Below are 11,247 nucleotides of genomic sequence, written 5' to 3'. Positions count from 1 at the left end.
CACTACTCAAAAATCATGTTAGATGAATTTTCTCTTTCAGTTTCTCAATGTTATGATAGATACAAAACTACAGAAGGAACCCTCTTACTTTTGGTGATGTCCACTGTTAGACTCATTTTCAGTCAATTTATAGTATTTATGTATTAATTTATTTTATATTGTTCTATTTTATTATTGGTCTGTTTTATGGAAAGCTATACAGACTTTTTTTTATGTTTGGAAGACACTTGGACCCTTTCCTCTCATATACAAAAAACACAGACTGATGATCAAGGTTTCGGCCCAAAAGCTGATTCTTAAAAATTAGAAAATGTGGTTACATAAATTTATTTCTGTTACGCACATAATAATAATAATAATAATAACCCCACCCCCAAAAAAACATTTTAATTACCTGAAATCTCAGACCACATGGGAAAATTTGGAGTATTATCTTGAGACAAAGTGAATGGGTTAACCCTCTTGAGTCTAGATTCATTTTGGTTCATTTTTGCTGACTTTCTATGCCTGAATTTTTATCATCGTTTAGCACCTTTTAAACCACAACCCACATGCATGTTTGTTTGCTTTTGACAGCACGAACTCAGCAACATAATTTTGCCAATTTAACAACGAATAAAGCTGCCGGGAACCCAAAATAGAAGTAAAAAGACACTGGCAAAATAAATATATTTACAAATCATTAGTGATAATCACTGAAAATAATTACAGAACAGTTCAAGGTTGTAAAAATTATTGTTTCATTATTTATACACACAAATACAGCAGAGATATGTACGAAATAAAACAATAATTCATTATATGTACAAGTAAAGTGATTTGATTTAAGTTTCGTTTTTGTGTGTTTTTTCATTGTCTATGTATGACATTGTAAATAACTGAAATTATAAATAATTCACACTTCTTTTATTGGTCTACAGATATAGACGATATATGACATGAAAGCCCCCACATCAGCACTTTCGACAGGTTTTCTCAACTTGTTTCTACATGTATATAAATAGAGTTATGTTACTATTAATAAAAATTGCTCAGTATATTCACTGATAAATAGACTCCAGATTGTTAACTTGTTTCTTCTTGAAACTTTGTGGAATCTGAGGATTTTTGTTTTCTTGAGTTTATTAATATCTCTATTCACTAAAAGCTTGGGAATAAAAATAATTCAAAATTGTCCATAGTATTTGATTGCTGCTTTTCATCTTGATTTTCCCCTGTGTTGATACGATTCCCTCCTAAAGGCCAAAACCTAATCAACACCTCCTAACATTTTCCTACCTGAATTATCACTGTCAGACTTTGTGAAATACACAGTACATCTTTAATTTGCTTATTCATCATTCACTTGAGCCAGGAGACCATGGGAAGGAATTGGACCGGACTGTTTGCTGTATCGCTCGCTGGCCTTGCCTCCCTCACAGCCCTGACAGCTCCATTATTGTTATTGGCCCCTATTGTTGCTCCCCCTCTTTAGCTCAACCAGCTGAAACAATACAACACACTGAGGTGCTGCAACTCCTCCAAAACAATGAATGTTTATGGACAATCTCTGAAAATTAGATAGATGTGAAAATATTCACTCCTGCGAGCTGATTACGATCCGTTCTCGACTTGAACCTCTGCCCTGAAATAATCCACTCATTCCTCATTAATCATCACACTGCAAGGTTGATCTTGTGCGTTAATATCAGTTTGTTTTTTTTCCCTTAGACTCAGCAACTGCAGAGAGGATGTGTGGCCAGGTCACCAAAGCGTAACACAGTTTGGTTTGGTTTGGCTCTTGCAGAGGAAAATCCTCCTACTGTGAGGCCCAGCACTTGTTTCAGCCTGCAGAGGGAGATACTGCCCCGCTGAACTGAACACCGGGGCTGCTAGTCAAACAATATTTCTGCAACTGATCACAACGGTCCAGAAGAATAGGTTAACGTTCTCAATGGATCTGAGATAAAGTGCATTGTTATCCAGTCTGTTTAACAGTCTTCAGTCAAGTGCATCTGTCTGCAGAATTAGCATTTGGAAACAATTCTCCAGCAGGTTAATACACATTGTGCCCAAACATCTCACGCGCTGAATCCTGAGCCACTTGACTGTGGACGTGGCCTTGACCTCTGCAGAGACTTCATGACTGTCTGTGAGTCGCCATTTGCTCAGGGAGACAGATTGAGACTCCAGTGCCAGTGTTGTTTCGCCTCGCCACCGGCACACTGGCATCCCCGCTGTCGATTTGCTCCTCGGGTAAAAAACAGCTACAGGCTGAAAAGATCCGGGTCACCCTGAACCACTGTCAGGCCTCACCTTCAATATAGCCGTACACTTTAGAGAAGCACGGCTACCCACAGTAAGCAGACAAACTGAAAAGATGGAAAATAGAAGATGCTGTGTCCCTTTAGACTCGCGATTGGTGTTCCCAACCTGAATCTTGCTCGGCTTGGCAAAGATTTTGAAGTGTGCACCTTTTTCCTGTCTCCTCAGGCAGTGTCAAGCTCTCCCTAAAGACATTTTAGCCTAGTAATAGACACATTTTAGCCACTCTCCCCAGATTTAAACTGTGGGTAGAGTCCATTCCATTTCTGCAGATTTGGGAAAGTACATTGGCAAAATGATCAGCATAGGTGGTAAAAGGATTAAAACTTTAAGACTCCTCCACAGTGAGATAGAAACCCCCCAAACACCTCTAAAACTCCCTAATTGACATGTTTACTGATTAGTTTAACCCGTGTAAAAACCAAGGGGTAGGTGGATTTTTTGACCTTCTGACAAGCCTGGCTACTTCATAGCTTCATAGTTAATGCCTACACAAGAAAATGGTATCAGTCATATCGAACTCTCTGCAAGAAAGCAAATAAACATATTTCCTAAATTGTGAAAGTGCTTCTTTAAAATAAAAGAGGTTTGATTTTCCAAATGCTTTCACGTTTGAAGACTTTATAACAGCCTGTGGCTGCTCTGGTGTTTTGATTTTTTTTTAAGACTATCTTAGAATTTAAGTATGTTGTAGTCTCTTGGTGGCCGGTGTGTCTGTACAGAGCACATTTGAATAAATACTGTGTAACTAAAAAATTATCAGTCCTTTCAAATCAGGAATGATGTACACTAGCACTGCCCTGATCTGAGTCATTTGACAGCTACAACCAGGACACGTTTCATAGCATTGCACTGATTTTCCCGTCAGGTTTAAATGAATGTTGTTGAAGAGCGAGTGAATGAGGTAATCACTCAAAATAAATCCAGCTGACAAAGGTGAAATGGTGTGGTGTAAGCCCTGTCGGTTAACATCTGAGTCACACAACGCCTGACAAATGTTGGTGGGCAAAAGACCATAGTGACATTTAAAACAGTGACGTTTAAAAAGGGCATTTCTACATTATTTTGCAACAGAATGTGTGTTATTTTTATGCATACTTTTATATCAAGACTACTGTATGGTTTCATGCTGGGCCATGTCAGATTATCCACAAATCCGATCCAGTGAATTGGGATTGTCAAATGATTTTCTCTTCAATCTTTTATTTTTTTTACTCACCAGGGACAGCATATACTAATCATGATGTGAATTTGCAAAAGTGTTTCATCTGCAGTCCCAGTGCAGGTTGACGTCACACATTAAAAGAAACAAACAAGACATACAAAAAGCAGACAAAGCAACATACAACAAGGATGGAAACCTAGTAAAAACCCTACAGAACAGACACATACAGGAACATGAAACGATCCAAACCTCAGAAAAGCCGACATGGCCAAAGAACCACAAAACTGTAATCTTACAAACAAATCTGAAGGATGCGTGAAGGACCATGTTTTATTACATTATATATCTGCAATAATTATCTTACAACAGGAACCTACTACCTAGTGAGTATCTACCTTTCTGAACTTACTGAGCCTAAAATCTCAATAAGAAAATATATGTGTCGTTTTGCTTCCATATTACATAAAGCTGAGCATTTTATGTAGTGTAATATATATATACTTGTGTGTTTTGTGTGTGTGTGTGTGTGTGTGTGTGTGTGTGTGTGTGTGTGTGTGTGTGTGTGTGTGTGTGTGTGAATGTTTTTAGATTTGCTATGGGTTTGAAAGAAGACGTGAGGATTAAAGAAAAGAAAAGAAAAGAAAGAAAGAAAAACTAACTCCAGCTTATTTAAAAATCTCATTGAGTACAGTACAGTAATTCTAACACCGGAATAAAGATTATTATTGAAATACTGTAGTGCTGATGCGTGGAACTTTATTAACCCCTGTTCTATAACATTACAGAGCTGTGATAATTTTTTCTACAATAGGAACCGGAACGTTGTCTCTCTTTATAGCTGGGTTGTGTTTCTACCACTGAAAGTCTAAATGGTTTTCCAGTGGAGCTCACAGGGACATAAAGTGCCTTAATATAAATTCCTGAGGTGTTTTCTGTGTAAACACCAGATTAAACAAAACTATTTCTCGCCCGCTGTACTTGTCTTACAGCGGCAGGTGTATCACTTCAGGCTTGTACAAGGACACACACATCAGGTATCAAACACTGGTGGGAGTAAAATTCCTCCCTGACAGTAAAACAAAAGAGAATAAAAAACGAAGCTGCTGTTTCTTAAGGAACTCAAACAAAAACAAAACTTCCTTGTGTAAATCATAAACGCTATCTTTGGACTTGGCTCTGTGTGGACAGACAACAGCAGAAATATACTTTCTGAAATTATTTGGCAGATTAGCTCAGGAATCTTGGCAGGGCTCGGTCAGCAGAGACTGGCCATAACAAAGTGAGGATATGCTGACTCGACATAAAGAACACATTTAATTACCATCATCATCAACCATCCAAGAGGACCATCCGGCCCAAAGCCAGAAACCCCCCACCATCATCTGCCAATTCAAAGGCTTATTTTTAGGGGCCAAACTTCTTCTTTGCTCTGCAACTTTCTCACGTTCTTCCAGCCATTCTCTCAGCACTAACTTTATGCGCGGTCCTCTCCTTGTCTCATCTTTTCTTACAACTTACATACATAGTCCTCTTACTCCTGATCAGATCTGTACGTTGCCTCATTTTTCAATTTTGTGTTTGTCCTTATAGCCAAAGAAACAGAGCCCCAAGAGACAGAGACAGTGGTGGAAGAAGTATTCAGATTATTTCCTTGAGTAAAAGTATTAATATACTGTAACAATACTGTTACAAGAACAGAAGTATCAATACAGTAGTACAATTAATCAATGCGGATATACATAGAAAAACACACTACTAACTACATATACTTAGACTTACATAAATCCAAAGTAAACATGAGCTTGTGTAGGAGAGGTTGGAAGTTAAAAGCTGGAACAAAGACCTCTCCTAAAAACTCGACGCAAAAAAAATGAATTACTCCAGATAAAAACAATAAACGACAGATGCAGTTGGGGTGGGCATTGGCTCAGGAGGTAGAGTGTCAGAAAGTCGGTGGTTCGATCCCCAGCTCCTCCAGTCCGCACGTCGAAGTGTTCTTGGGCAAGATACTGAGCCTCAAATTGCCCCCGATGTATCATCGGTGTGTGAGCGTGTGTGTGTGTGTGTGTGTGTGTGTGTGTAGAAAGCGCAGTATGTATAGAAAAGAGAGCCGTATGAATGTGTGTGTGAGTGGCTGAATGCGGCAGTAGTGTATAAAGGGCTCTGAGTGGTTGATAAGACTAGAAAAGCTCTATATAAGTACAATCCATTTACCATTCTACAACTAGATGACAGTGCTTCATATTGTATAAGCTCATCAGATGATTTGTATGTAAAATCTTTATTTGTACAGGAACTAGTAACTAATAGCTGATAAATAGTGGAGGGGAGTGAAAACTACAAATTTTCCATCTGAAATGTAGCGGAGTGGAAGCATAAAGTGACATCAAAACAAAATACACAAGTAGCTCAAATTTGTGCTTAAGCACAATACTTGATTAAATGTATTTTGTTACATTCCTCCACTGCCCACAGATGCACATATACCGAGAAAAAAGAGACCTGATTGGCGCTATGAGCCAACGGAAAGTCTTCTGACCCTCGATCCCTCCCACATGCAAATAATGTCGTAATATCTGATGACATGTTTTTGATGAATCAAATGAGGAGCTGAAGGGAGTATAATGTTGCATTATAGGCGGGAACACCCATCCAGGATCCAGAGCCACATGTAGCACAGTGTCGGAGACGGTTAAGATATAACTTGACCGTCTTTAATTTAAGACAACCTGGTGAAAAAAACACAGGCATGCATATGAATCTTTAATGAAACAACTGATGCTTTTAAGTGGCTATGATCACTATTTTACTATTAACAAATGGATGACATGACTACTTGAATTGCAAAGGGTTCGCTTGCATGAACAAATCCACAGAATTTTTACCCAACTCTTTAGTTCACTTCAGTTCTACAGAGCTTGGCTTCTTTCACCTACTTGTTTACTATTTTGGTTCACTCACATTGTTCTGGTAGCGTCATTTCCAAGTGTAGGCAGCTGTTTTCAATGAAAAAACCTCTAAAAACCCACTCTTTGCAGACTGGCAGAGTTGGTGACCAGCTGGTGAACATAGTGGAGGATTTATCAGCTGAAAAGCCAGATTTTTCTCAGGTGGAAAATGGAACTAAAAGGAGGTCAGGTGGACACAAAGATGACTTTGAAACAAATGACAGTGTTGCCCTGTGTCTGCTGGATGTTTCAATGGACAACTGTTTGCTAATAGCAACTTGAGAGATGATAATACCACCGTGATGTGTCCATAGCATATATGATCATATACGTGTTTTTTCCTATCCTAATACTCAGTGGCAGTAATGGACACATTATGGATGGACATATTCACAATCTGGTTTCACCAGTTGAGAGCCAATACTGAGAAACCACAAAGTATTATCCCTTACAGAATTTCATTTATATATATATATATATATGTGTGTGTATAAGAATGATCCATATCTGCTATTTATGAGAGACTCGTGTCTAATTTCAACTTATCCTGCAATTTGTAGAGCCTGGTCCCAATGGTGGATTTTACGGAGACTAAATCTCCTATATGAAGAGAAGCATGCACCAAGACTTATGGACTGCACAACTTGTAACTTGACAAAGAGCCAGACAATAGGGAAGCTCTGTGTAACTGAACCTGTGCCGTATGTTGAGGTGACCTGGTGCGGGCTAAAGTGTGATGTCATGAGTTTGACACTGACTCTAACTCTATCCTATGGTTTTTTTTTTTCTCTCGGTAAATTGATCTGTCTAAAAAAAGGGACGAGAGGTGATGCCCCCCCCCCAAAAAAAGCATCGTGTCCAAAAAACGTTGAACTCTAAAAAATAAAACCACCTCCCTGCTTGCTGATCAAATCTGTATCCACAGACTTTGGTCACGGTTCAACAGAGTTCAGATGTTGCAATCGTTCCAACAGGGTGTGCATGTGTTTGGTAAGAGGCACTGAGGACAGCTGATGTAATGACTATAAAATAGATTTCCAAGAGTTTGGGTGACTGGAATGCTTTCAAGGGAGACATTGTTTGAAAATGGCTTTTGATGGTACATGTGCAAGTACACTTCAAGCAAGAGACAGATTTCAAATAAAAAGTTAGAAAATATTTTATTTACAACAAGTTTCTTCTTTTTTCCCTCAGTGGTATTAGTCCAGTCCCTTTGTCTGCAGAGCGCCCCCTCCAAAAAAAAACATCTGATTGGTCAGACATAGTAGACACTTTGCATACTGTAGACACAATATCATTTCATCGTAAAAATTATAACTCAACCAGTTTTTTTAGAATTTGAAAAAACAAAACAAAACTAAGGCTGAAAAGCCAATTGTGTTTGACAGACATCCATATGAAAATAATACAAGTCAATATTATTATACATTATATACGTATGGCATTCATTTCACAAAGTCAAGCTTCAAATCTTAAAGGCACAATATGGCATTTCTGACATCATCATGGTAATGAGCCTTTTGTTGGCTTCACACTTTCTCACAGTTTCTACAGATGACCGAGACTAAAATATGTTACAGGCAATAATCTGATTTCTGTCTTTGGCTGAAGCTGATTAAAGAGAGATAGCACCTTCACCCTGATGCCAAAATAGAAAATGACTGTCTATGCATTGTTTGTGTGTGCGTGTGTGCGTATGTGTGTGTGCATGAGCAAGAGCATTCACGCATTTGTGTTCACAGAGGTAGTGAAGCACGTACACACTGCTGCTGCCTATGACGGTTGTAACACAACATGTAGATAAGCTGCACATGAATAACACAAACCGTACTGTGTGACACAAGTTGTACAATGCATTTCTCCACAAGGCACTTGAAGCAGGCTGTGTCGAGCATTCGCAATTTTATGCTTGAGCTTGCCAATGAGAAAGTCCCCACTCTTTCGGTAAGTCATAGGCGCTCATCCTGATTGGTGCAATAGGTGGTAGTTTCATATTTAAGTTGGCAGCCTACTCATAACAAAACGTCCAGGCTCAGCAGTGGCTAAATGACTGTGCACCACAAGTTATTCACATGCTGCTGTCTAGACAAGATCTTACACTCAGATTCTGTCTTTCTTTCCTTGATTTCGCTTTCCCTGTTCTTCCCCCATCTCTTTCTCAATTTCAGTCTGCCTGTCTGTCTGGCTGGCTACCTCCTTTTTTTCAACACACCAGGAGCACAAAGTGCTTCATGATTTAAAAAATAAAACCTTTTTATTTTTCTTCCCACTTTTTGTCCTCTTCTGCTGTTAAATTCTAATACAAGTCCTTCATGATCTCCTGCAGCAGTGGGTGTAAGCACATGTCCACCTCAGTCTTCTTCAGCAGCTGGATGAGGTGGACGTGGTCCGTGACGATCTGACGCAGGTCGGTCATCTTCTGGAGCAGCTTGGCAAACAGCTGGAGAGAGTCCGGGTGGTTTAGCTTCAGCTGCAGCTCCAGCGAATGAAGCACTGTCTCCTGAAGCTGCTCGATGGGCTTCACATTTAGAAGGCCTGGGCGGTCTGGATGGGTTACAGAGACATTGAAACACATTGAAACAGTGTGAGGAAAGGAATAAAAAAAAAGGTCCAAGCAAGTGCATCAGAGAAGAAAAATGGAAGAGACAGACAAAAAGGTCTACGTGTTCAGAATTTAAATGCGAGGTGCAAATAAATAAACATTTATTACCTATGAGGTCAATCTTTCTATCCATGGTGCAAATCCATTAATTTAGCTCTCCCTTATTACCAGACCTACCTGAATAATTGCTAATTACAAAAGCTATTTTTATCTTAATTTTTCGAGCTATTATCTTAGTCATTTAAGTTAATGACTGACTTAAATGCCAGATTTGAATCCTAAACAGGTTCAAGGCCAGACTTTTATAGAGTAGCCATATGCAAACCAGCAACATTAGATCAAACAGTTTGCACCCGTTCAGGACTATCAAAGTTAGTGGGGGAAGAAATGGGTCCACAGGTCAGTTTGGTTTGCTGATACCCAGGTATTAAAAGTTTGTATTTCAAACCATTTTTCATTTGAGTAATGTACAGCAAAGCTGTCAAAAATACTTTTTTTTAACATAAATCATCAATATTGGCAGAAAACATGACAAAAAAAGTAAAGCTGAGTGTTCAATTATCTGTGAAACCTCACCTGCTTTTCCTCTTCTTCCCTGAGTCAAAATTTTCTCAACTAACCGCCTGCTTCTGCTGTTATTTGATCTTACTATGTGACAGAGTTGCTCTTTATTGTGCCCATGTGAAACTGATTCATTCACCTTTAGTTCTGCTCCACTTTTGTCCCAACAATATCCCATGCGTCCCAGCAAACTGATGAAATAGGTCAAGGCTGGTCATAGATAGCGTGTATATATCTATGGGTTGATAACAGCTGCCACCTTACAACACTTTAAATTCACAGAGAACAAAATTGTTCTGTATTTATAGAAATTGTTAGACATCTGGGGAAATATGCTTATAAGAAGCCCGATACCACCCTAATATTTCTTAATATTTCAACATGAAGCTGAGGCCAGGAGATGGTTATCTTAGCTTAGCATAAACACTGGAAATGACTTCTATTTACATCTATTCATTTGGCAGATGCTTTTGTTCAAAGAGATGTACAATTAAGGCACACTCCAAAGCTGCAGTAGATCAAAAAGAAGTCTTCGAGAAAAAATACCTTAATACTCAGTGTCCGTGCCACATGGCTTGTAGGTGCATGAAGCAACTTAACGTAAAAACTTTGGACAGAGACTGGAAAGCTCATTAACATGCTAGCATACACATATCAACTTTGTTAAATCAGAACAGAAACTGACAGAAAAAAAACAGCCCTTAAATGTTCTCCTCCTACCACAAAAGAAGAACAAAAAGAGCCCCTCACCCCCACTGAGGATAATGACAGCCAGAAACAGTGCCATGTCGCTGTCGTCCAGCTCCAGCGTGTTGAACTTAACGGAGAACTCAAACTTTGGCTCCATCATTTGACAGAAAGGTTTCCTGAGACTCTTGAGGAACTCCCGCGTCATGAAGATCTGTCCATAGGAGATCAGGGTCCCATCTTTGTTCATCAGCGGTGCCATCATGATGATCAAAACCTCTATCACACCATACTTCAGCAACGTTACCTGGGAAAAGGGTAAAGGGTTGAGGTGATGTTAATTAGATCCTCAGGAATGATGGCTAGTTTTTAATGGTTTCATAGTCATGAAACACTTCAGGACATGTAAACTGTCATCACTTAATGACAAAAATGAATGAATAGATTAGCAGCTGAGGCATCTTTGTATCTCACCTGATCATTCAGATCCAGATCAATGAATCCCGGGATACTCTTGGCGAACTCTGTCACTTCTCTCACTGCTTCAGCCGAGCGTGACTGACAGCTGTGGAAGAAACGTAGCTCCACAGCGTCCGTTGGTCCCTGTCCGCTGATGCCTGCCATTCCCAAAACGCCACACTCTGATCCCATATGAACTCCTGTGACCCCTGAAATCCAAAGAGATGTGCATGGAAAAAAACTTAGAAGTTAGAAGAGAAACTATACCAACCCCGGCAATGTTTTAAAATATCTTCAATGCAACCAGCAGCCAGAGATTCAAAGCTCACACAAGGAACGTAACATTGTGGGCTGATATGAACATGCAGGACAGCAAGAATAAAAATCAGTTTGTTAATCAGTTACTTTGGCCTGTTGACTACATAAAATTAATCTTGTAAGCGAAAAAGAGCTTTGTACTGTGGAATACACAGTAGATACAAAAAGAGACTTGATAATATGATTTCCACACCATGACAAAG

The 11,247-nt window shown here is 39.2% G+C and overlaps 1 protein-coding gene across 6 annotated transcripts in view; it reads right to left on the bottom strand.

Moving 5' to 3' along the window:
- Positions 1 to 7,599: 7,599 nt before the first annotated feature.
- Positions 7,600 to 11,247, bottom strand: part of pparg (peroxisome proliferator-activated receptor gamma) — a 35,179-nt gene continuing 31,531 nt past the window's right edge. For 5 of the 6 annotated variants that reach the window (XM_040158741.1, XM_040158744.1, XM_040158740.1 and 2 more), the window contains 3 exons: positions 10,742 to 10,935; positions 10,331 to 10,574; positions 8,714 to 8,961 (listed from right to left, as the gene is read on the bottom strand). In XM_040158741.1, coding sequence (XP_040014675.1) covers positions 8,714 to 8,961; positions 10,331 to 10,574; positions 10,742 to 10,935 — 686 coding nt within the window. Of the gene's footprint in view, positions 8,962 to 10,330; positions 10,575 to 10,741; positions 10,936 to 11,247 lie in introns of all 6 variants that reach the window. The other variant, XM_040158739.1, reaches the window with a different exon arrangement.

The sequence above is a fragment of the Xiphias gladius genome, chromosome 21 (genome assembly GCF_016859285.1).
Source record: "Xiphias gladius isolate SHS-SW01 ecotype Sanya breed wild chromosome 21, ASM1685928v1, whole genome shotgun sequence".
NCBI lineage: Eukaryota > Metazoa > Chordata > Actinopteri > Istiophoriformes > Xiphiidae > Xiphias > Xiphias gladius.
Note: the sequence above shows the minus strand (reverse complement) of the source record. Positions and strands in the feature narration are given on the sequence as shown.